Consider the following 26,360-nt stretch of genomic DNA (forward strand, 5'->3'; position numbering starts at 1 on the left):
AATTTTGTAGAAATTGCCCTTTGTTCATTTTTACATTTTGAAATTGTCCGTGACATAACTTGGAAACTATAAGAGATATCAACAAGAAACTTTATAGGTTGATAGATCGCATTGATTAGAAGTGCAGTGCAAAGAACAGTTACTTTGCCTACTAAAAAACCCTAAGAGCTAGAGCTAAAATATTTAGCTAGAAACATCTTCTAATGGGTGTCTACCAAGTTTGTTCAAATAAGGGCCCTGGGGTTTAAATTTGGCCCCGCCCCGGAGTCATTGATTTTCCTTATATGTTTATAGTAAAAAACTAAAAAAAAATTTCTTTAAAACAACCCAAAGAGCTAGAGTTAAGATACTGAGCATGAAATAACTTCTAGTGAGTGTCTACCAAGTTTGTTCAAATAAAAGCCCTGGGTCAAAATTGGTCCCGTCCGGGGCGGCGGGTCTTTGTTTTTCCCTACATGTGTATAGTAAAAGCTTAAAAATCTTCTTTTAAAAACTCAAAAGAGCTAGAGCTTAGATATTTATCATGAAACATGTTCTAACTGGTGTCTACAAAGTTTTATTTTTAAAAAAATCCTGGGTCAAAATTGGCCCCGCCCGGGGCCTATATACAGGTAAGCGATTTCTGGTCCATCATGGCCCTCTCGTACTCTATTATGCATTTCTATGTATCTATCTTCCATTATACCCCTCGCGGGGACGTAGATATGACTCTAGACAAGACTAAGTCACTTCAGAGAAAGCTATGAGATACAAGGGAGTTCGGGAACCAGTCCCTAGCTCTTATTGAAAAGAACCCCTTGGCTCTTTCAATGACAAGTGTTATTAACTTATTTGTTTGATAACTCATTTCTGACTGTTTAAGAATAGATACAGGTAAACTATTACTATTGCCATTTAAGATCGCTTTAATATGATAATTTTATGTCTTTTAAGAAATAAGTAATACTAATCTAACAAGAGCTATGTTAGCATGGCCATCCCCCGCCGAATGTGTTTGCTCATTGGAAGAATGTATATGCAGTAGAGCAGAATAATTCAATTTAAAGTGGTCTTTTGGTAATGGAAACGATTACAGATTTGAAACCCAAGTGAATACTGATGACTAAAAATAATGCAGGTAGGTTATCATTCTTGTGTGCTGCACACCTCCTAAATGAAATCTATCCACCTATGAAGTTTCAAGTTGATACCTCTTAAAATTTTTAAGACAAGCTCTAGGCAAAATGTATGAAATAAAGGGCAATAACTCAAAATTATAAAGGGAAGAGCTATCATTCTTGCGCACAGCTTTCCTCTTAAATAAGATTTATCCACCTATGACGTTTCATGATGATATCTCAAACACTTTTGAGTTATGCTCCACTCAGGCGAAAAATTAAGTATGAAAAATAACAAAGGGCAATAACTCAAAAATTATGAAAGTTAGAGTTATCATTTTTGTGCACTGCACATCTCCTGAGTGAGATCTATGCACCTATGAAGTTTCATATTGATATCTCAAAGGCTTTTAGAGTTATGCGCTGGACAAAAATTAATTTTGAAAAATAACAAAGGGAAATAACTCAAAAATTATGCAGTTAGAGTTGCACTGCACTCCTCCTCAATGAGATCTATCCACCTATGAAGTTTCAAGCTGATACCTCAAATATTTTTTGAGATATGCTCTGGACAAAAATGTCGGACGGAAGGACGGAAGTTCTAACGGGACAGTACTAATGTGACTACTTTATTGTTCTTTTATCCACACAAAAGAAAATAGCCACATAAATGCATTACGGAATGAATGACATCAAAGAGAAAGAACAGTTACCTATTGTCCCTCTAGCCACATTATTACTGTCCCATGAGAGCGGACGGACGGAAGGAAGGACGGACGGACGGACGGATGAAGGCTATTTCTATATCCTCCACCGCCTTTCGGCGGGGGATAATAATTCGTTCATTTATTTTTTTATTATAATTATTAAGCTATAAATATTTTCACTGTAAAAATTTATTTCAAAATATATATGTGGTACATAACCTCCAAAAATGGTACGAAACCTCGTGGTACTTTTCCTCCATGGTAAGTGACCTCCAGTATTCAATAGCACTGATACATGCGAGGACCACCTGAATTTCTTACCAGTACACCTCGGTGGGAAACACTGAAAGTGTCCCTGAAAATTCCCAAGGGTGTTACCCAGTATCGAACCCGGAAACTTAAGGAGTGACAGCCAGGGGTCTAACCAAATGAGCTATCTAACACAGAAAAATGCAGTATGCTGCCCATGGACAACTCTTAACGTTTGAAACTGTAATTGACCCAACATCGATATTGATAAAATATTAAAGTGCCTCACAAATAAAAAAGCTGTTCCGCTCTATTAATTGAACGTTACAGATTCATTTCGATGATTATTTACAGACATTTCCTTGAGACACTTGTTATTTATCGTTCAGAAATGTAAATTTGAAAGGTATGACTTGTGTTGGCTTTCACCTGTTCATTAAGTTCCCGTACTTTTAAAAGCAATGTCCCTTGGTGATTCTGAGATGGTCTTCCAATGTAGTGTTTCTGTAAATATAATCATGCACAGTCGTTATATTGTTTAAGGTAAAGGTATAGTTAAATATGAAGACGAGTGCCAAATCGAAAAGATTTAGTGAAATCCAGTGTAAGGGGGGAAACTTAAAAAAAAAATCACAATTATAGGTGGTGGCCGAATTGCCTCCCATACCGTTAAGTAATTATAATTTGAACCAATTAATGGCTTTGTCCTCTGTCCCCTTTTGATCTCAAATTGCTTGCGCATGCTTGTTTAAATATTTATAAACATGTCTGCGTGTTGGACTCACAGGCGTGTTTGGTTGGGGTGTCGTGGGCGTGTTAGTCGGGGTCTGTGAGTGACATACACTACTACAGATAATTCTGTTTGCAGGCATTTAGGGAGACGCATGCCGGTCACACCTAACTAAATTAGACCCTGTTACCTATCGGGGTGGGGGTGGGGGGTGGGAGTTTGCATAACAACAATTTTGCTTGATTTTTTTTTCAGCAGAAAACTGTTTCTTAAACATAGGTTCGATTGAGTCTTTCATTAGGTAGATGAACAATATTTTCTTACATATATTTAAACTTTCAAAATCTGTGTTTGTTTGGTCAAAATCCCTTAGTTTTGTTTCTGCAGTTGCCACGAAAAGTGTATCATTTTAATGTAGAAAACTGTTTATAGACAGACAAATCATTTTATTAAAACCGAATAAAGAAAATTTTCTAACAATTTAACGGTGTATTTTTTTCATAAATAATCATCAAATTATTTTATACAACCTCTCATGTTTAGAACACTAGCATATTGCTTATTGACACAACAAGACCTCAGATGTTTCAATCAGATCGATTACATAAGAAAAGTTTTTAACAATAAAACAAATCATGCCTAAGCTTCATTGGCATGTCATAAGAGATGAAAAACTATCCAGATAGAGTGTTGAAGTAATAGCACACACTTATACCAACTAAATGTATAATGTTATTTGGAATGCTTCATGTAAGCCAAAAACATCCGTTAACTTCATAAGCTCCGAAAACCACATCTTTTTCCGGGTCCTTTAGACACGCCTTTGACATATGCATCGGTACTTCAAAGAACAAGACGAAGCTTTTCGAACACGTGACGTGAACGTGGCTTCTCTACAAGACCGCTGATATCCATGACAATGGGTTTCTCGCTGTTTGTTTGCTCCAGTTATGTAGTAACACTCATTTTGAAGCTGACCCTGTGGAAAAGGAAGACACAATTGTATTAACAATTTCTTTTTTATGGTTATCCTGAATTATCAGTGTAAAGGCAATGTAAATGGTATAGGCAGTAATATGCTAACATGTTCTATATACGATATCTCCCGCCTTGTATCTTCTCTTGACGCAAAAGTCAATTTGTTTTGTCTTGATATACCTGGATATTGTTCCGAATTCAAATCAGGGCAAATGCATTAATACAATATTATCAGGTTAAGGGTGCAACGGGAAAATTCAAGAAAAATATTTACCGTCTTTTTAATCCAGTAGTTTTCAGAAGCTTCGGTCAGTTTGTTCTTCTCTAGCCAAAGTTCAGCATCTTTATCTAACACAGCAACATGAGACTTTGGTGTGAGAAGGTTGCAGAAGTCATTGCAGCAGCCATGATTCATCTTTGCATTCCGGATAAAGTAAACAGGTCTACCGGCCCCCGGTGTTATCCACTTGTTTGAGGCGGATTCTGGTCAATTGAAGATAAGCACAAACCTTTTTATATGGGTGTCGTAATAAACAGTTTATGACTTAGTACTAAACTAAGAAAATGAAGAAGCCGATGGGAAAAATAATGTGTGATTAACTTTCTATAGAGCAACACACTTTTCAAGACAAAGTTTTGGTTGCTGTTGAGAGGTACTGCTCTACAAAGGTTACTTTATTGTAAAGTCATACTTTGGGAATAATGACACCATTGTTGTAAAGAATTCATTGCTTACTGTAGAATAAGTACTGTATACTGTTACATGAACTTTTAAGCAAAATCTAAGACATTTTTTAGACGTTACATGCTTTTATTTCTTGTTTGCGTCTGCGAGAAAAATACATTATCGGATATTTTTTAAGGTTTTCAACTTTCTAACAGTTTAATTTAAGGCCCGATCACACCGCAAGAACTTTGCTTGAGCGTTCCTTGAACGGTAGGGAGAGGGTACGGAATTTCGACAACGCTCGTCACCGCACACAAAATTGAAAAAAAAAAAAAATCGAAAACACGGGCGTTGTTTTAGTGGTGCACATCTGAAGCTGGCGTTGCAATAGCGTTGGCTTAACGTAGCGCGTATTGGTTTAGCGGTGACCCGAGCGTTGATAGAGCGGTGTTCTGCGCACGCGGGCGTTGGTTCGGCGGGGTTTTTAAGTTGGTTTTGCCGCTTTTGACTACGGAGCTGAACGGATCGCTTTGATCATTCCTCAGCTCTACCATCAGCTTGTCGTACAGTCCATGTTCAGGCCTTCTGAGTATCCACTGTCTGACCCTCACAACTCTGTCTCTCTTCTCTCTCAACAGCCTTGTTGCAATCTGAGGAGGTTCTGATTCTACTGCTGGACTAGTGTACCAATCATAGCAAGTCTCTCAGCATCCATGATAGTACAGTCTTACTGTAACTTTGAGCAAATTCGATGTAAATGAGGTCTGCACTCAACGACAGCTCGATTCCAAATGGGCTCTTGGTCCATTTCTCTCCGTAATTACAGCTAAATTTTGGTCCCGCTCCGACACCTCCTTACTAACGCCAAACCAAAGTTCATCACCGCAATAGATCGCTGCTTCAACGCCCAACATCGTTCCAGCAATCCCGCTCGTAAAAAGCTTACAACCGCTCCACCATAGTTTGTGCAACGTTTATTCACCGCTCGTGCAAAGCTGGCGAAGCAGAGGTAGTCCAGCGTTCAAGATTTCTGCGTTAGCCTAGCGGTACTTGCATCTAGCGGTACCAAACTTTGACTGGGCGTTGTTGGAGCGGTTGTGAACTTAGCCGGAGCGGAAAATTTGCCGCTTCTCAACGATCGCAATATTTTGTGCAGCTCAAAACTTTTGGAGCGGTTGGAGGAATCTTCAGCGGTAACCGAGCGTATACGGCGTTGCTGTAACGGAGGCCAACTTCTGGTGAACGGTAACGAGCGGTGATGAATTCTTTTCACCGCTTCAAGAACGCTCCAGCAAAGTTCTTGCGGTGTGACCGGGCCTTTAAAAGATATAGGAAGTATTCATAAAAACAAATATATATTATTTTGATAATTGATACATATGGTGGCTGATTTACGCCATGCCTCAAAATGCGAAAACACGAAGGGACGACCAAGTTGGATACATCTGTAAAACTGGATAATAAATTGATTACTGGATACCAATCAATATTCCACCAAGTAATACGTACCGGCAGATCCGTAAACAGACATTCGCTCATCGCCTCCACAATATTCGTTCACATTTCCGGGACATGTGATATTGCATTCTGATTTCAAAGCTTTATAATGAAGAAGAGTGTTGGTGCAAAAACATCTTTCCCTCCACTTTTGTTTTGTAACAAATATAAACGCTCATGATTAAATCAAAATATTACATTAAATTGCAATTTGTGAAAATGTTGTTGTACAATATAAACAAACAAATAATAAATAAATAAATAAATAAATGAATGGGTGAATGAATAAATAAATAATGAATAAATGTATGAATAAATAAATAAATAAATAACTGAATGAACGAACGAACAAACGAACGAACGAACGAACGAACGAACGAACGAACGAAAGAATGAATTCTATTTTGCGTTATACATGTATATATATAAAAAAAATGAGTCAACGAGTGAGCAAGCAAGCAAGTAAATAAAATAAAATATAATAAATAAATAAAAAATAGATAAATAAATAAATCAATAAATAATTAAGTAAATAGATGAATAAATAAATAAATAAATAAATAAATAAATAAATAAATAAATAATGAATGAATGAATGAATGAATAAAAAATGAATGAATGAATAAAAAAATGAGTGAGCAAGCAAGCAAGTAAATGAAATAAATCAATAAATGTGAATAAAGAAATAAATTAATTAGATAATTCAAAAAGTAAATACAAAATTAGTTAAATTGCATATTTTATGAATTCGATCTCTTCTTTATTTTAACAATAGTAATTGCATTTTATAGTCTAAGTTTCATGCTTACGCACGTTCACCGACTTTACAGCTATTACCCCTGTTCATCGGGCTACTGGTATCTATCTATCAATCTCCCTGGGGAGTCTTTTAACTCCGCTTAGTGCAGCCGACAATTTGGCGCAACGGAATTATACCACCCTCGCAGGTACCCATTTACACCTGGGTGAAGTGAAGCAATCGCAGGTAAATTTCTTGCTCAAGGAAATTAGCAGTGCCCCTGGTGGGGTTCGAATCCGGGACCTCTCGATCCCTAAGCGCGCGTCCTACCACTGGACTACTGCTCCAATACAGTACACAAACAATTTAAAACCTGTAAGAAAACTTAAATCTTGCACAGCTATGTTTTGCTGAATTCTTGTCATGCGAAATATGCACAAGAATAGGCAAATGTGACAGGGTTCAGTAAAAGTAAAATAAGTTATTTACTGTTACACCGTATATGTATCCCTTTAGCTTATACCCCGGTCACATATTCACGGAATACGCCCACGGAAGAGCCACGGATTAATTCCGGCATCGTCCGTAGCTACCCGTACTGGTCAGTAGCTCTCCGTATTGTAACCGTAATCAATCGTAGTAGTCCTTGTATATCCGTAGCGATCCTTGACAATTTTTGAACATGCACAAAAATTTGCTACGGAAAAATCAACCGTAGCGTATCCCTACTAGTCCGTATTAATCCGTACTGATACGTACTGGTCCGTACGAAAACCGTAATAGTCCGTGCTGATTCGTAGTCCACCAACTTGTCAAGGATTTCCACGGTTTGGTACGGAGAACTACGTATTTGTACGGTTACCCTACGCATAAGCTACGGTTTTAATACGGATTAATACGGCATTGTCACGGAAGGCCACGATCGTAATACGTTGTACTACGGAGAGGCAAGGATTAGCACGGTCTTATACGGTTTATTGCGTTGCAACACGAAACGGTACGGAATGGTACGGCCCACCACTGTTTAGTACGGATGAATTAAGTATCATGTACTTTTTCAAGGGTATAAGTACTAGATACATACTTGTTAAAAACAGACATATTTGCAGGAACATTTAATAAATAATAACTGCCATTTACTGGCTGCAACCTTATATTGAAATGGCTCAGAATGCGGAGGCAGTGGTCGAGCTGCTTGACATGCATAGAAGTAAATTTATATTAATATCGTACTACAATTCATAAGAAATAGAATAACATTTAATGTTACATATTTTACAAACATTGGATCGTGAAAATGGAGTAAATATGTACATAAAACGAAGTGTCTAATAAGCCTCGGACATTGGCCCGTGAGTGATAATAAGATTAATTAACAAGCTTTTTACATATTTTAAAAGCATAAACATCACGATCATTAATGTAATTTTAAAATGAACAGCAAATCTTAAAATTAAAAGAGAAGCAGTATTGATCAACATTTTTCATTAATGATTACTAGTCCATATCTAATCAGGTAAGAGAAGACAGACGAGATGGTGGACTAGAGATTGGCTTTTACGAAGACCGCTTCATGTTTAGTATGAGGCTCTCATGGCCGAACTTGTTGAGGATCCAGCGTCCTTCAAAAAATTCACTTGATGTGTCTCGGGGTTCGGACGCGATTAGGCTGAATCCTCTCCGCCAAAACCATTGAACGATACAATTCGTTTTCTAAGTGTTCTTTTCTTTTGAGGCATTTTGAAAATAAGCAAACAAGAGGTTGTGGACGGATGTATTAGGTCCGTATAGATCCGTGGCAATTCGTTCTTCTCCGTATCAATACGTTCTTCTCCGTATCAGACCGTACTTATTCGTACCAACCCGTGCTTATACCGTAGCAGACCGTAGTGTATCCGTAGTGCGTCCGTCCTGATTCGTGTCGCTCCGTATCAAACCGTGTCGGTCCGTAACAATCCGTGTCTCTCCGGGGGCTTTTGGTGGTAAATCCGTCGGACTTCGTACTCATACCGTTGTGTGTCCGTACTGGAACCGTAGCGGACTACGGAATTTCACATTTCCGTAGTAATCCGTGAACGATTAGACCGTAGCTCTTCCGTGGCATTATCCGTGAATATGTGACCGGGGCATTACACCTTTGTCGACACTCTGATCCCGTGTTGCTGTAACTGTCTTCCAGTTCCACATGGGCAATGTTATCATCTATGGGTTTGGGATTAAAACATCCGATATATTCAGAGGAAACGTGTAATCGCTTGTCTAAACAAATATAAATATTGATTATTTGTACAAATGTTTATTATACTTTATGAATATCATACCAGTACGTTATTCTAGTACTAAAAACAACCATACGTGTTTTTCTTGTAAATGGAAGCGGTGGCCGAATGGTTAAAGTGTCTGCCTTTCAGCAAATTATGCTTTGGTCATCATATGGCGTCAAACCTCGGTCACGATCACGTTTCTCATCTGACGTCATACATTGACCACGCTTACGTTTCCTAATATTACGTCATACTTTAGTCATGGTCATGTTTTGTCATGAGACGTCATACATTGGTCATGATCACGTTTTCTCATATGACGTCAAACTTTGGTCACGATCAGGTCTTCTCATGTGACACCCGCTGCGCACTGCTGTACAGCGTTCACCGGAAATAACCCCTCAAAACATCGAAAATTAACGAAAGTAAAAAGGTGTACGTAAAGCTCACCCAAGGTAATGCACCGTGCCTATCCAGTAACGCAGGAATGGCAATTAACGTAAAAATAACAGCGAATATGTGCAACGCTATTGCCAAAACGAATAACACAGTAAGTAATCGAATCAAAATATTTTATTCTTATTCAAATTTAAAGAAATGAATTAGCGCATACGGCTGCTACGACATTATAGTTTAACCAGCATTACATTTTTTTATCAGGAATGTGTTTATTTATTTTAGATCATTCGTGAGAAAGACAACCTGATAACCGTTTTGAAGGTGACTTTTGTGTTTCGTCAACTAAATATGTACCTTTAACACATTTAACAATTTATTTTTTTCATAAGACATTTGTCAAACTACAAGTGCATAACATTAGCAGGAAGCTGGTAAGATAGGATTTAGCGGCTTTTAATGAGATAACTGCCGTTGCTTCAGTGCTTCATTCACGAAATCGGCGTTACCTTGTAAAAATAGTCTCAATTACGTTTTATCTGATAAATTAAGTGTAATATGACACGAGTAGATTGGAAAATGTCTCAGGTACACTGAATACAAAACAACATTAAGAAAAATGTATGTTATTGTATTAACGATATCAACGAAACTAAAAATTGCCATCGATACGTTAGTCAGCTCGTCATTTCCACGAATGATCTTGAAAAATAAACATTTTAATGGAAATATTTTTGATGAGGTTTAAAGTATAATGTCTCAGCAACCGTATGCGCTAACTCATTTCTTCTTATTTGGTTTACAATAAAAAATATTTGTTCATTTACTTATCGCGGTGCTTAATTTAGCCACTAAATTGCACAATTCTGAGTTAGTTTTGCACAATTCCCGCGTTACTGGATATACACGGTGTAATGTTTCAACTTATTTTCTCCATCATAACTTAATCGATTTTTCCAAACTTAACAATTTTGGGAAGCTGAATATGTCTGGCTTTAGAACAGTATTTGCTTTTTTCTGCAAATTGAATTTTTTTGTTAAATTGGCGATCAATTGTAGCGTATTTGCAATAAATATGTTTAATTATACAATACAGATGTATACATTTTCAAATATAGAACAGCAGAATAGAATAAATATCATGGTATACAATATAAATTAGAGTTATACAATATAAACATTGGATATAGACCATAATATAGATTTATTGAATCTTTGCAACGTTTAACATGCCATACTTAGTAAAAAGCAAAGCAACTTTTATTTGAATCAGTCCAATTGTTAATCAAGTGCCGCGTGGCAACTGTGAAAAATTGCCTCGTACTTCAATTCGGTGTTGTTATCATTGATATCAATAACTAGTGTTAAAATTTGAGTACTGCTTAAGTCAGGGCTGGGGGGGGGGGCGCAGGTGCGAGCTTTTGAGATCGATTTTCGTCCGGCGTCCGTTTGTCCGGCGTCCGTCCGTCCGTAAACTTTTGCTTTAAATGACATCTCCTCATAAACCACTAAGCCAATTTCATCCAAACTTCACAGGAAATTACTTTGGTGGTCACCTTTAAAAATTGTTCAAAGAATTTAATTCCACGCAGAACTCTGGTTGCCAAGGCAACCGAAAGAAAAAACTTTAAATATCTTCTTTTAAAAAACCCCAAAGAGCTAGAGCTTAGATATTTGGCATGAAACATCTTCTAGTGAGTGTCTACCAAGTTTGTTCAAATAAAAGCACTGGGGTCAAAATTGGCCCCGCCCCAGGGGGTCATTGATTTTCCCTATATGCATATAGTAAAAACTTAAAAAATCTTCTTTTAAAGAACCCAAAGAGCTAGAGCTAAGATATTTGGCACGAAACATCTTCTAGTGAGTGTATACCAAGTTTGTTCAAATAAAAGCCCTGGGGTCAAAATTGGCCCCGCCCCAGGGGGTCATTGATTTTCTCTATATGCATATAGTAAAAACTTAAAAAATCTTCTTTTACAGAACCCAAAGAGCTAGAGCTTAAATATTTAGCATGAAACGTCTTCTAATGGGTGTCTACCAAGTTTGTTAAAATAAAAGCCCTGGGGTCAAAATTGGCCTCGCCCCAGGGGGTCATTGATTTTCCCTATATGCATATAGTAAAAACTTAAAAAATCTCCTTTTAAAGAACCGAAAGAGCTAGAGCTAAGATATTTAGCATGAAACATGTTCAAATGGATGTCTACCAAGTTTGTTCAAATATGAGCCCTGGGGTCAAAATTGGCCCCGCCCCGGGGGTCATTGATTTTCCTTATATGTGTATAGCAAAAACTTAAAAAAAACCTTTTTGAAAAAAAACCAAATAGCTAGAGTTTAGATACTAAGCATGAAACATCTTCTAGTGAGTGTCTACCAAGTTTGTTCAAATAAAAGCCCTGGGGTCAAAATTGGCCCCGCCCCGGGGGTCATTCATTTCCCTTATATGTGTATAACAAAAACTTAAAAAATCTTCTTTGAAAAAACTCAAATAGCTAGAGTTTAGATATTAAGCACGAATGATCTTCTAGTGAATGTCTACCGAGTTTGTTCAATTAAAAGCCCTGAGGTCAAAATTGGCCCCGTCCCGGGGACATTAATTTTCCTTATATGTGAATAGCAAAAACTTAAAAATCTTCTTTGAAAAAACCCGAATAGCTAGAGTTAAGATATTAAGCATGAAACATTTTCTAGTAAGTGTCTACAAAGATTGTTCAAATAAAAGTCCTGGGGTCAAAACTGGCCCTGCCCTAGGTGTGTCATTGTTTTTATCTATATGTGTAAAGAAAAAACTTGAAAACTCTTCTTTTAAAAAACCCAACGAGCTAGACCTTAGATGTTTAGCATGAAACATCTTCTAATGGGTGTCTACCAAGTTTGTTCAAATAAAAGCCCTGGGGTTTAAACTGGCCCCGCTCCAGGGGCCTATATACAGGTGAGCGACTTCATGATCATTATGGCCCTCTTGTTCATTATCCCTCATGTACAGAATCAAATTGAGTTTGTAATTAATGTTCATATTATTTTGTTGCTATGAATGTTCCAAGCCAATACGAATTGTTTTTTTATCAGAATTTTGTCAATGGAGGGCTGGAAAAGTCGCAGGGGATTGGAGTATGCAAGTAGTTCAGCACCCATATTCATACAAGTATTTTTAGTGTTTGGAAAACTTTCTTTTTGTTCCACGACGAGTAATAACTTACCTTTTATTCTCACCCATTCTGTAACAGTTTTTATAAAGATGTGATAAAATGCATTTAAGAAATAATTGTCACCTTTAGAAATATTAAATCGGACTTTCTATTGTCAGCAATATTTTTCTTCAATTAAAATTGATTGCAAAATTTGTTGTTTTGTTTTTAATGAAAAAAACTAATATTTATCACTTCTGTCGTAAAATAATATTAACATTTACCATTTTTTGAAATATCTTTAGCAGCAAAATTGGTGTTCTCCACATGTCGAAATTGAAGTGTCGAGTGACTTGTTTCATGTGATGTGCTCGATGAAGTTGTAATGGCGTTTGCTGCACTGGCAGAAACTCTCCCTGTAACCACAGATGTAGACGAAAACGTTGTTTCGTCGGTTGTCGGTTGTACATGGATGTTTTGTTGCGATGTTGTAGAATACGTTACCTTTGATGCAGTTTTATCGTAGTATTTTGAAGAAGATGACACTGAACTTGTAGATGCAGGCGTTGAAGTTGTCATGAGAGCTGTTGACGTAGAAGTCATATAGTATGATGTTGTTGACGATAATTCTTGTGTCGGTGATACTTGAGATATTGTGGAAGATGACATTGAACTTCTACTAGATGTAGGCATTAAAGTTGTCATGAGAGCTGTTGACGTAGAAGTCTTATAGTATGACGTTGTTGACGATGATTCTTGTGTCGGTGATACTTGAGATATTTTTGAAGATGAAAATGTAGACATCGATGTAGAAGTGGTCATTTTGGTTGTCGATTTTGCTTTAGAAGATATCACTGACATTGATTAAATAATGAAAACAGTTTGCTTTGAAGCCATGAAACAATCATTTAGATTCATACAATACAATAAACAAAAATGGTGACATAGATACTTTGCAGTATTATATAATGTATCAATGTATCGTAAACTAACTTTACTGGAACTTTATAAAAGTTGGTGCTAAAATGATTTAAAATATCAAAAATATCAAAATTGTTCATTGCACAACGATATAAGTAACCGATGAGGATTATTTCAACAAGTTACTTACCAATTATTTCATGAACAGACAACCGCAAATCACCGCCGCAGTATTCATCTCTATCTCCAGGACATGTGTAATAACAATCTGAGTCCGAAACTTTTTCACCAGGAAGAGTATTGCAACAATAACATTCAGTGCCATACTAAAGTTATAATAAACAAATATACAGATTATACACCTTTTTAATGATTTCTAAAAATACATTGGTAGAATTATTCTCACCAAAATATTTTCATAAAGAAGACGGTTAATGAAGAATATTCTCAGTAACAAATCTATGTGTGTTATATAATAACATGTATTGTGACATGAACTTAAATAATGTTAATCGTCAAAATGTCATATTGACCTTTAGCTACCACCCCAGCCAATATCACGTCATATTCAATGGCTCACAAGTGAATAATTGTATTATTTTATTATTGTATTCATACATACATCTATATTCGACTGCATTTAATCTTTTTATTTTGTCTTTGCTTTGGTTCATGTACGAAATTAACGTTGATGATATGAACTTATCTCGTTAACTTTTTTGTAAAAAGAAGAACAGGCATTACATCATAGACATCTGATCTTAACAGAAAATTTACCAAATGAAAATTCCGATTGATTGATTGCTTGAATTTGCCATTTTTGAAATGTGTTCGGTTTAATTTCAATATCATATTTAAAGTGACATTATGCTCATTATTTCGCTGCCAAGTTTAGTTCAATCAATAATATATGTCACGAGATTGACTTTTATACTGGTGATTGACCAATTATTTATAATAAAAATGCTTAGGATAAAATAATTATAAAAAATTAAATAAATCATTAAAAAACTGCCCCACTCTTTTCAAAAATTGAACGTTAACGAAACATTCTGGACGATATTTATTGACACTTTAGTGTGTCCCATGAATTTTGGTTAATTCCTGCACAGAAAAGTGAATACAAATGTGTTTATTTGCAAAATTGGCAAAATAGGCAGTGAATTATGTTATAGAATCAACTAATTTCAAAAGTTGTAATAGTACCTTTGTTCCAGCGTATATATATTTATTTGTCTTACACCTTCCTTTGCATTCTTTTCCTGTATTTGTGTCTGAATTGTTATGAACGAGTTGACAATATTGATTTCCTGTTGTCGCATGCGCATATTTGTAACATCCAATATAACCCTGTGGGATGTTCATTTTATAAGCTTGAACGAAATAAAATATATGTTAAATTTTGCACTTGCATGATAAAACAATAGCTTTCGTTCCAATGACCCGGCAATGTTAAGTTATCTAGCAATTAAAGTCATATATTAGGATATTTCTTAATTCAAAATTATACCATATTCATGTTTAAATGATAAATTCTGCTTAAAAGCCGGTACTGGTGGGGAGTAGGGGCTTGGACGGTAGCTTCCATATATCACTTTCGTCTTTGAACAGGCACAGTCAAACCAAACCAAAACTTCGATTGTTTGTTTCTGATGTTCTTCAGGGATTCTGTTGTTGTTTATTTTCTATTTGTATATATGAACAAAGCAAAGTTGGTCATAATGATTAAAAATAAATCATGCACATACATCTTGACTAATATTTCTTATATGAGAGTTATTGTAAATTCCTCGCTCAGAATTCAAAATATCTCCGTTTGATATCTTATATTGCATGCCTGTTAAATGTGCTTCAAAAATTTATTTTCTGTTTCAGCTAGCAACTGTTTTTGTTGCTTTTTACACCTACCTTCATTGTCATAAACAGATATACGCCAAAACCCACCACAATGTTCGCTTCCATTCCCAGGGCATGTATAATTACACTCTTTATTCGGCTCTTTAATAGCCTTAAGCTGTTGACCACAGAAACATTTGTAACTGTCCTATATAATTTAAAAAACGTATCTATTGTATGTGAATCAAATTACAAAAGTACAGATTATCCGGTTATTTGTTTCTTACATTTCAGTCACACATTACGCAAAGTTTGTACCAGTATGTCTTATTTTTAAAGCTAAATCGGTTTCATTATAATATTTAAGACAGTAAAATGCAGTATGCATTTGTTTTAGAAAATAAACAAATACTAGGAAATATTTGGCATGAGTACAATCAAATTATTGACCTATACTATAATTTCTTGAACTTTTATCGGTTTGACTGTACACAACTTTATAAAACAGCTCTATTTTACCAAAATAAGTTTTCGATCACTTTTGAAAAAACAATATGCAAACTTCCCAATGATTAAACAATCTCTTTGACATTTTAAGATTTTACCTTATTGTTATACAGAATTTATTTCAGTTCGATGGTGTATAAACACAATCTCGAATCTGTCGATGGGAAGACCAGTTCTGAGCAATGAGTGTAAAGTTTCTTGCTCAAAGAAACAACGGCTTGTACCTAAAGGCGTTTAGGACTCACGCAGATTTAAGATTTTAATTTCAATAAATAATTATGTAATTATGGCCTTTAAATAAAAAAATCATAATCTCCCTATAACTACCTAGTTTCGAACTAATCATCATCTTAGTGTTTTTAAATGAAACAAATATTCATCAATAGAATTGGAAGGATACGCTATTTCATCATATTTTTTTTTACACATTTCTATCACATTTATAATTATATGATATTGCAACGTCGCCATATGACCTATACTGTAAAACCCAATCAAACAAAAATATGATATTGCTTTAGTGTAAATCTGTGGCTTGTTCATTATTCACATTGTTTAATTTACCTCGGTTCCAGCGTACCTGTACCTAATTTGCTTGCATCTGCCTTTACATTCTTTTCCCGTGTTGCTTCTTTTGTTTTCCGGATGATTTGGTAAAATTCTTTTTCCGCTATCCCTGAAGCATCCGATAAAATCTGATGAAAAGTATGATCTTTCGTCTGAATAAATATATAGAAAAGATTTATTTGTTAGATGCTAACATTGTTGCCGCTGTTGTTTTAATGTATTTCCTGAATATTTTTTTCAACTCTTTTAGGATTTTAGGTTCCGTTACTTTTAGTAGTTTGTAAATTAAAAACTACTTAATCCGGTGCTATCATTATTGTTATTATTATTATTATTATTCAATCAATCGTTTATTTTGCATATTTTAATTATATATTATACGCGTATAATAAATTCATTTTTTTTCTCGGAAAAGAAATAAGTCATAGCCATTTAATGTAGGGCTGGACCAATGAACTCTTTCCAAATTTCAGGTCATTCGCTCAATTCGTTTTTTAATAAAATTTAATGGTAAAAAATGAGCCAAAAATGGAAAACATAATTATGATAATTTTAAACATAGTTAATTCCAAGCTTCTTCACAGTACTTGTGCAAATAATACCAATATAAATGTACACCATGCAGGCATGACTTGTTGAAAAAGGATTGGGTACGAAAGCTGAGCTTATAAAAGTCTCATCCATGTAATTTTAAAATGCACCAAATACGTTATGACAATGAAAAAGCGATTACACGCTTTTGACTTAAATCGGGCTACGAATAGAACCAGAATCATTTGATTATCTAACAACATTTTTATTCTATATTATATTATCAAAATTCAGCGGATTGATAAGTCTGAATTCATGTAGTATTTCATTATTGAAAACTTTTATTTTGATTACTTTATGGAGTGCTTTTCTAAATATATACATACATGTAGATAAAACACAAATGACTTACCTTTACAATAAACTTTTACTAAGCTCATGACAAGCACCATCATAGTTATTTGACAATCCATATCTAAACTGACCAGGTAAAAAAGAAAACTCCTTGAATATATTTTGTTAAACAGTTTGACCTACTTGAAGTGAAATTTCTCAAATAAAAGCAACTATCACCAGGAAAACTGAGTTCATAGATTTTCAGTGGCATTTCCTTGTTTCCATAAGCATGAATGTTGTTGTTAAAGCCTTTTCTTAATAAAGTGGCTTAAGTTAAATAAGTTAAATAAATTTGACTTAGTTAAATGTTAAGCACAGGAAATTAAACAAGAATTAATGTGCAATTCGTTGCTGTAATATAAAACAACTCCACTTTATTTTTTACATGACGGGACTGGTAATTTGTGCCGAGATTAACATACCATTTGATCCAGGACTAGACCATTATCTTGTGAGCAAAATTTCATATCATGCGCTCATACTGTTTTACAAGATTAATTATTATGATAGTGAAAAATGACCCCAAAACTGAAGAACGTTAAATCGTTATCACTCAAGTCGGACTATACTAAGAATAGCACAAAAATACGATTTTGAATTTATTTCAGTGTATATCTTTTGTTTTTCTTTCTGTGTTACGTGTCCAAGTTGATCAATGTAAGTATTTACACCTATACACGTGTAACAAATATGTACTATTGTATGGATATTAAAATATTCATTTTCATACCAATAGCTCTTACAAACAAAGCAAACCCTTCACTTTGCGTTGATTTTCATCATTTTATATTATTCCGCCAATGAAAAAGTGTGAATTTTCATCTTTTTTTTATATTTAATTAGTTCGATGAATGAAATTAAATAGATTTCAATAAAACAATTTTTGTCGGTTTTATCATGTTCATGTATTCCCCAAATAAAAAAATCACATATATTTTCCCAGATTTGGATAGTCACAAGAAAAAGTCTTTGTTTTTAAAAAATATCCCAAGAAACGATTTTGTCCAAATTTTCATTACCATTACTTGTTTTCATTTTCATGTTTTCTACGAAGAAAAGAGTATATATCTTTCATTTATCACATTTTTCTAGCATAGGTAAAATTTAGAAAACATGAAGATGTTTGTGTTTAAAAATGTTTCAATAAAACGAAAAACAAGGATATCTATTGAAAAATATAACCGTCCGGTTAGCTCAACATGCAGAGCGTTGGACTATGAGTTGGATTCCCTGACGTCGCTGACCAAAATCGTTGTGATTGATCATGAAATCCTATCTACATTCATTTACACTGTACCTCTGCTCTGGCATGTGCACGTTATTTGAAAGTGAAGGCAACTAGTACTGGTAAAGTGCTTGACAGCCTGCCCAGGAATGTTGCTGTGGCTGAACTGAGCTCTGGTAAATTCAATGAGGTGTACTGCCGTGAGCCGAAGTAAAATCGACACCACCAACACCACTATTGAAGTATCTTATCAGAGATTAAGGTTAAAAATCAGAACTTCTTCTTCTACTTAAATTGTATTATATATGATATTAAATCTATATTATATCTTGTCCATTCATCATCACGAATCTGTCAAAATTGATAATGTCGAAATAAATTTTGCTCAAATATGAATACACAAAGAGGGCTTTCTTCGAAAAAAAAAACACACCACAATTATATCGTTCAAAAACACACACAAATATTTTCACAAATGAAATGTTTTTGGACAATGCATAGCTGGTTCTCCATATCTGAAAACAGCTGCAATATTGTGTCGTATCAACTTCGAATGAAAATTATATTGTTTAAGGTATTAAGTATTACTTAAATTTTGTTTCTAAAAGATTAATTCTATATCAAACAAAATTGAACAAACTAATTTTCAGGTACATTTTTGGATTCTGTAAAAGTTGGCCGAAAGTTCCAATATCCGGTTTATGAATTTAATAACTAAGGGATGGTATGAATAACTGTGTGTATGCTTTTGTGTTTCCAATTAAATGTTTCATAAAATGATAATAGCTGATAACACACACGAAAATGATTAGAAAGAACAGTTACTAAGGTATTTTTCCTTATTGTTTCATATTTCAAAATTCCCTGTTAATAACATTTGTCCCGATTTAATATTTGAATTTTCAGCGAAAGGATCTTTAACAAATTAATTAAATCTGTTTTCATATTGCTGAAACCAAATTGAACATTTACAAATGGGAAAACGGCGATACAAGCATATAAAAAGATAATGCTTTGAGACGACAAGATTGCACTGCGTCTAAAGAATTTGGCAATTAAACATTTTTGTTGCTTTATAATGTATAATATATCTTTGTTTTAAAGAAAGGAAAAACAGAATAAAAAACTATGAAAACTCTCGTGCAATTATATATCACACAGTTAACTTATATATAAACTCAAACAAACAACAAACAAACGTTATATCATTGATAGAACAGAACAGAACAGTTCAGTTCTGTTTCTAGAGCAGATTATGGAAATCAATCATTCGCATGTGAAATACAGAAATCTTGCCCCTGGGGTCAAAATTGGGCCCGCCCAAGTGGTCACTTATTTTACATTGAGTTGTATGGTAAGATATTTAAAATATTCTTTTCTCGAAGAACAATCCCCAGAGCTTAGACATTGTTTTATGTTGCATCACCTTGGGGCGAAGCCAATTTTGACAACAGGGGCATGATTAATATATAATTTTCGTAGAGGACTAAAAGGTCGTGCTTTATGCAAAATATCTAAGGTATTAGCATTATAGTTTTTGAGAAGACTTTTAAAGATTTCCTTTTTAAAGTCTATTTTTAACTTGTGTGACCTACTTATGCATCAGACTAGGACCATTTATATAACTTTTTACAGGGCTATCTAAGAATTATTCCTGTAAAGTTTGGTCGAAATCCACCAAGTATTTAAGTTAAAGAAATTGTTGATTACGACGAACGACCGATGGCCAATGAAAATCAAAGTGAGAAATTATAAAATGTTTAAAACCGTGATTTAATCAGCACAAAACCTGGCAACATTTATTCGTGTTAGGTTAAATGAAACACATACTTCAATTTCCGGCTGATTGTTTGCCGTTTTTTAAAATAACTGGGCGGTTTTTCCTCCGATAAGAAAATGTCAATATGAATTACGTCATTTATTTGATATTGTGCCATTGAATTTTTAAGCAGTTTATCAAATCATAATGACACCGAACAGTTTTATTAGACAACTTTTTATTATTTATGCCAAGCACGAAGCAGAACCATTTTATATAATGTAAATTTTTCGTATAAGTTTATTCTTTTATTAAAAGTTCCCTGAAAACACGCCGGCTAGTCATCGTTAAGGCACTGCCATGTAGAAAGCTCTAAGACTTACGATTTATTATTGCCGTTGTCCTACACGAAAGCTAGGCCGGAAATTTATAAATACGGACGGATGCTCAACAACATGGTCACCGGCCTTATCAAAAGATTTTTTAAATATTAGTTAAACATATTTTACTTCTCAGAATATGTTACTATTCACAATATACACAAAGCATTTCAAATATTTTGTATAAAACGACACCCCCTCCCACAAAAACAACAACAACAAAAATAACAGGATTAGAATAAAAGAAAAAATGTATTATGAAATTTTTCTCCTTTAACCCATTACTGCATGAGCATTTTGTGAAAAATGGCTGATTTCATTGAAAAGTCTCCTGTTACAAGTTCAAATTGCTAATAAACTATAAAAACTTCTTCAATACTAATCAAACTTGGCACAAATATTGTCTGGACCATTGCCTTTGTAACAACATGCTCAGTCTTAAATTTTCTGTTACCATGGCAACGAGGGGTCATCTCAAAATTGCCAAAGAATTACAATTTTGCGTTGAGTTTTCAGTAAAATTGTTTTCAAAGTGCTGCAACTTCTCAATAGATTCAGAGTCAAAGGCTTTTCAGCGTTGGTTACACATTACCTTATGATCGACCTGGGTTCATTTTTAGCCTCTCACAAGTCCAAAATTTTCTTGGCGATGAGAGGGAGTGCCGCCCCCTTCAAACCCCCAAAACACAAGGGGGCACATCCCCTTTCTGGCAACCCCCTGATGTACCTTTTGGATGGGGGGGGGCGGCGCCGAAAAAGTGCCGAGGAGACAAAAATTTGTCTATTAGTTTAACATATCTGAGATAAAATCAAAATTCGAATCCAGTTGACCTATAGTTAAAACCCATACAAGACCTCAGTATAAAGCACAGCATACTTCTGCTTGCTAGTATATCTTTGTTTATGGTGTCCAATTCTCCATTATCCTACACAAATAATCAACACTGATTTCATACAAATTTGAAATACCATGACATGTAGTTCAGTACATCTGCTATATACTTTCTAATTTCTCGATATATTTGTGGCCCACACTGATATGTTAATGTTTCTTTCGCGGAAAAAAACAAAACAAAAAACAACAAGACGAAATCTATAACTTTGGTCATTAGTATGATGACACTAGTACTTTAATTGTTTTATTATATACATGTTAGATTATCGTTTTGTTATTTCGAAATAGTGTTTGTAGTAAAGAACAATTCATTTAACTAATATGAGAGGTAATTACGTTACGTGCAGAATATATGGCACAAGTATAAAAATACTACTAAAAATTGATAGGGATCACTTATTCGATTGTATATATTTTTATGTGTATATAACAATTAATTAGTTAAAAGTAATCTGGATAAGGGTGGCTATTTAGGTATTTATATATGGGTGGTACAAGTAGAATGAATTTTAAAGTGAGCCAAAAGTATTAAGATCTTGTTAATATCGAGTGTGGTGTCCATTTTACGTTGATTACGTCCTGACACCGTCTCCTCATGCTACTGATAAGCCCGCGTATGGCGTCTTGTGGGATTCGAACACACTCGTCTAATAGGGTCTGTCTAAGCTCCTGGGTGATGGTTGACTTAACAGGGCGGGCTAAAATCGCTCTCTGAAGAATTCAGAGGGCTACCACGAATGCAGACGACCGTTTTTTTTGACTGGAGAAAAGGGTGTTTTTACGAAAATTTATACACCATATATAAAGAAAGTCAATTTCTGTAAGAATATGAGGCAAATGACTTATATTTTGGAAACTGTAAAAAGATAACAAAAATAAAAGCTTTTTAAAAAATAATGTCTGCGACATAAAAGGCCTTTAAAACTGAAAACATATTGTCTATTAATATGTTGTCAGACAAACAAATAGAAATGAAAACACAAAGAAAGTTACTATATGTTTATAAGCATATCAAATATTACCTGCGATAAAAAATGAAACGGGAAATCTTTTACTGTAAATGAAATTGTTTGAATGAGAATCCAAGATGATTGGTATGTCATTCTCGTTTTTTAAATCAGAGAAAATATCTCTTGCGAAATCTCGAAGTAGAAGTTTTAAGGTACATGTTATTTGGAATATTTCATAAAAGCCAAATGTTTGTAGAATTAACCCAGCACAGTTGTTTCTCTATACACGACGTTGGCAGATACAACGGTACTTAGAAGTGCATTTCGAAGCTTTGACAACACGTGATTTTAACATGGCGTTTCTGCAAGACTGTTTGTATCCATGGCAACGCGTGTCATTTGGTTGACTTGTTCCAGCTATATAGTAACACGCACCTGGTACCCGGTCCTATGAAACGAGAAAGCTAAATTATATTGATGGGATAGAAAGGGATGGAAAGTTGTCGGCTTTATTCTATTATTTATTACACTTACAACAGAGTCAGCATGAATGAACAATTTTCAGTCGAAATTTAAAATTCGTAAAATAATTAACTTTTTTAATTTACTCTGTCTACTGCAATATTTGTACTTCGAATTTCTTTCTTTATATAATGCATGAGGAGCGTACATACCTGTTTCAAGCAATAAAGCTAAAACTTCGATAGCTCTGTGTACATATGAATTTTAGAAACATCGATGTGACTTAAATTCAAGAAAAATATTCACCGTCTTGTTAATCCAGTAGTTTTCAGAAGCTTCGGTCAGTTTGTTGTTCTCTAGCCAAAGTTCAGCATCTTTATCTAACACAGCAACTTGAGACTTTGGTGTGAGAAGGTTGCAGAATGCATTGCAGCTGCCATGATCCATCTTGGCATTCCGGATAAAGTAAACAGGTCTACCGGCCCCCGATGTTACCCACTTATTAGCAGCTGATTCTGAAGATAAAATATTAAGCAATTATGAATATGTAATTGAAATAATTCACACGCTTTTCCGTATTTATGGTAAGCATATACGTATAAATGTATACACGATATATTTAGAAACGGAATGCGAAAAAAGTGAAATTTATTTAGGCATATGACAAAAAATGGGTACTTTGCAAAAGTAATTTAGATTCAATCAAAGGTCAGCTTCAATCACAGAATACGGTCATGTTAACATTCTTACAATTTATTTTAGTCCATTTTGCTTCAGAAATGCTTTTATTTTTATTTCTTAAAAAAAAACAACTTTTTTTTTGTGTACTGTTCTTGTTTTCGAAACGTTATTCATCTATTAATTGGCAAATTACCTGAACAATCTTTTTCTTCTGTTGTGTTTTGGCAATTAGCAAAATTAAAGTGATTAAGTATTTTGTAAGGAAGTAAAAAATACTACTTTGTTTACATTTTGTTATTTCATGACAGATTATTTCACATTTAACGCCCCTTTCTTCAGATAGTATAAGCACCTAACATGCCATAACACCATTATTTAAACGCTTTAAAGTTCATGCTTGCCTTTTATGAAGAAATAGAAAAAAATATTATTTTCTGAGGCATAATGTGCCTTTAAGTTTATTCGAAATGTAAACTCTTACGCCATAGTCTATACAAAGACATATCCCAGCTTCCTCCGCAGTACTCTTTTAAGTTTCCGGGACATGTTTCGTTGCAATTGGTAGCCGGTTTTAGTGAATGTATCCCATTTCCACAGAAACAGTTGATACTTGCCTGAATTAAAGAAAACAGTAAACAATGACGTATGTATTTTGTATGAAGTTCTTTTCTTTTCTCTCTCTCTTTCTCAAACATTTTCATGGTGTTTTCATTGCATTACGTCGCACTTTTGTGCCTACGTTATCGGGATAAACCTGAGCAAATATTTCACTAAAGCATAACAGAAAACGACGCTAAAGTAATGGGAAAAATCAAACTTGACATTACAAATTCGGGACACCTCGCCGATTACGAAACTACATAACACAAAATTTGACGGAAATGGCCGAAAAGTTGTGATTGTAATATGATTAAGTTCTCACCACAGTTCCTGCGTATCTGAAACCTTCAGCCTTACAACGGTCCTTGCACTCAGTTCCGGTGTTGTTAAACGAAGCAGATAGGCGTTTGTAATGGATCGAATTTAGAAACCCAGGATAGCTGAAGAAACATCCGATGTATCCAGATGGTGTAAACATGGAGAGCGCCTTTGCTAGAATAAATTGATATCTGTTTTTATGTATTAGTCGCAATAAACTGATATTCGCTAAAATAATTATAGATAGCCTAAGTTTAGGCTAGTGTTTATTGCTAAGCATTTACTAAATGAAATTAATCAAGAAAGGCGCGCGCCATTCGAAAAATTGAATTTGTAAATTCTTACTAAAATCATTTACCAATTTAGTGTTTGAAAATTATGTTTTCTAAAAACCTGTCAATTTACTAGACTGATAAAATAACCGATTTATCAAAGTATATGTACTAAGATTCATTTGAAATACTGCATTTATGTTGGGCAAAAGATAATTTCAAATACTAAGATAAATAATTAAAAACTTTTACATTTTTGCGTTAGAATTAGCTAAAAGTATCGTTTCGTTACCAGTAACAAATTTAGTTTTAGTTTTAATTTTAGAATTATGAGGAGAAAAAATATCAAAAACAATACATACATCCAAACGTTTTACTCTAACATTCAACTAAGACAAAAAAGTAAGTTTAAACAGTTTTACTATACTCCTTTGAATCTTAAATTTGAAGATTAAAATCGACACTATAATTTCATTTTAATTGTATAATTTTGAAGCAACAAACTCTTCGTTGACCAAAAAGATTAAATTAAACATAATTACCGCATTTCACGCGCAGCTCCAAAAAAGCGAATACCACCGTCAACAACAATAAAATTTTCATTTTCGAGCGCATCTCTTGAGTGAGTAAAATCAACACAATTTCTCCCGTTGTGTTGCAAAAAAGAGACCTATATATTAATGATATATATGTATGATAAGAAACATTTACTGCCCTGACCAGACTTTTAATTTAATCACAATAATTGACTAACGTCAGTGAATAAATCTTTTAATTTCCGTGTCCGAGCTTAATTGCATTAGCCAAGATAAACCCCATAACTATACTTTAAAGGGACTCCACTGAGGGTTTTTAACATGACGGGACTGGAAATAATTTTTCGAGATTAATGTGCCATTTGGTGTAGGTCTAGACAAAATAATTTTTGTGCGAAAACTTCAGATCATTCGCTCTCTCTGTTTTTCCAGGATAATTATTCTTATTGTGAAAAATGATCCAAAATTGAAAAGCGTTGTTTTTTATAAAAATTTAATGATTACCGTTGAAATCAAATGTGGTTGCCAAGATTTTATAGATTTTGTTTTAATATAAATTGGAGCAGTATACTTATCAAGAAATCAAGACCACTTAATAACTACCTTTTGTATTTTAATGAAACTTGTTAATTATTCCTTAGCAGCCACATGTCACCTATTGGCAATAATACTTTTTCCAACAAAAATAGATTCAATACAAAAAGTAAAAGTTATTAAATACAAAAATGTGGAAACTGAACAATATGTATGAAAATATAAGGTATGTTATGTATCAAAACTGAGCATAATATTAGAATACATGTAAAAATATACATCAATACATCAAAATCGAAAAGTCAGGGTCTGTTTTCAGTCTTATTAAAAAGTCCGTTTAAAACAATGCCCTTTAAAAGAAAAACATAAAAACAGGCACACAAAAAATATCATATCTCGACTGCTTTTTCGGATGCTCTTTTATCATAATGACTGTACATGTGAACCAGTGGTTTTAAACATCTGTTTTGAATACATTTGGTACATTATTGCGAGACATAGGCAATAATCATCATTATCATATAAAATGTGTTTTTGTTGT

At 34.2% G+C, this 26,360-nt stretch overlaps 1 protein-coding gene across 2 annotated transcripts; it reads right to left on the bottom strand.

Annotated features, from left to right (window-relative positions):
* Positions 1 to 3,107: 3,107 nt before the first annotated feature.
* On the bottom strand, positions 3,108 to 25,416 carry LOC132757379 (uncharacterized). 2 transcript variants are annotated; one of them, XM_060748648.1, is made up of 5 exons: positions 25,292 to 25,416; positions 24,482 to 24,651; positions 24,041 to 24,173; positions 23,185 to 23,393; positions 3,108 to 3,762 (listed from the first exon to the last, which is right to left on the bottom strand). In XM_060748648.1, exons 1-5 carry the CDS (start codon positions 25,362 to 25,364, stop codon positions 3,595 to 3,597), a joined length of 753 nt encoding a protein of 250 aa, XP_060604631.1. In that variant the 5' UTR covers positions 25,365 to 25,416; the 3' UTR covers positions 3,108 to 3,594. The 2 variants fall into 2 exon arrangements, with proteins under 2 accessions (XP_060604631.1, XP_060604630.1); XM_060748647.1 differs by lacking the exon at positions 3,108 to 3,762 and adding an exon at positions 22,453 to 22,864.
* Positions 25,417 to 26,360: the final 944 nt, after the last annotated feature.

Source organism: Ruditapes philippinarum, unplaced genomic scaffold, assembly GCF_026571515.1.
Source record: "Ruditapes philippinarum isolate M1 unplaced genomic scaffold, ASM2657151v2 ctg617_1_1_1_1, whole genome shotgun sequence".
Taxonomy (NCBI): domain Eukaryota; kingdom Metazoa; phylum Mollusca; class Bivalvia; order Venerida; family Veneridae; genus Ruditapes; species Ruditapes philippinarum.

Coding starts and splice junctions, on each gene's coding strand:
- LOC132757379 (XM_060748648.1), bottom strand. CDS start 25,364: ATGCGCTCGAAAATGAAAATTTTATTGTTGTTGACGGTGGTATTCGCT. Junction 24,652..25,291: donor GGAGCTGCGCGTGAAATGCG/GTAATTATGTTT, acceptor AATTTATTCTAG/CAAAGGCGCTCTCCATGTTT. Junction 23,394..24,040: donor GTCTTTGTATAGACTATGGC/GTAAGAGTTTAC, acceptor TTTTATCTTCAG/AATCAGCTGCTAATAAGTGG.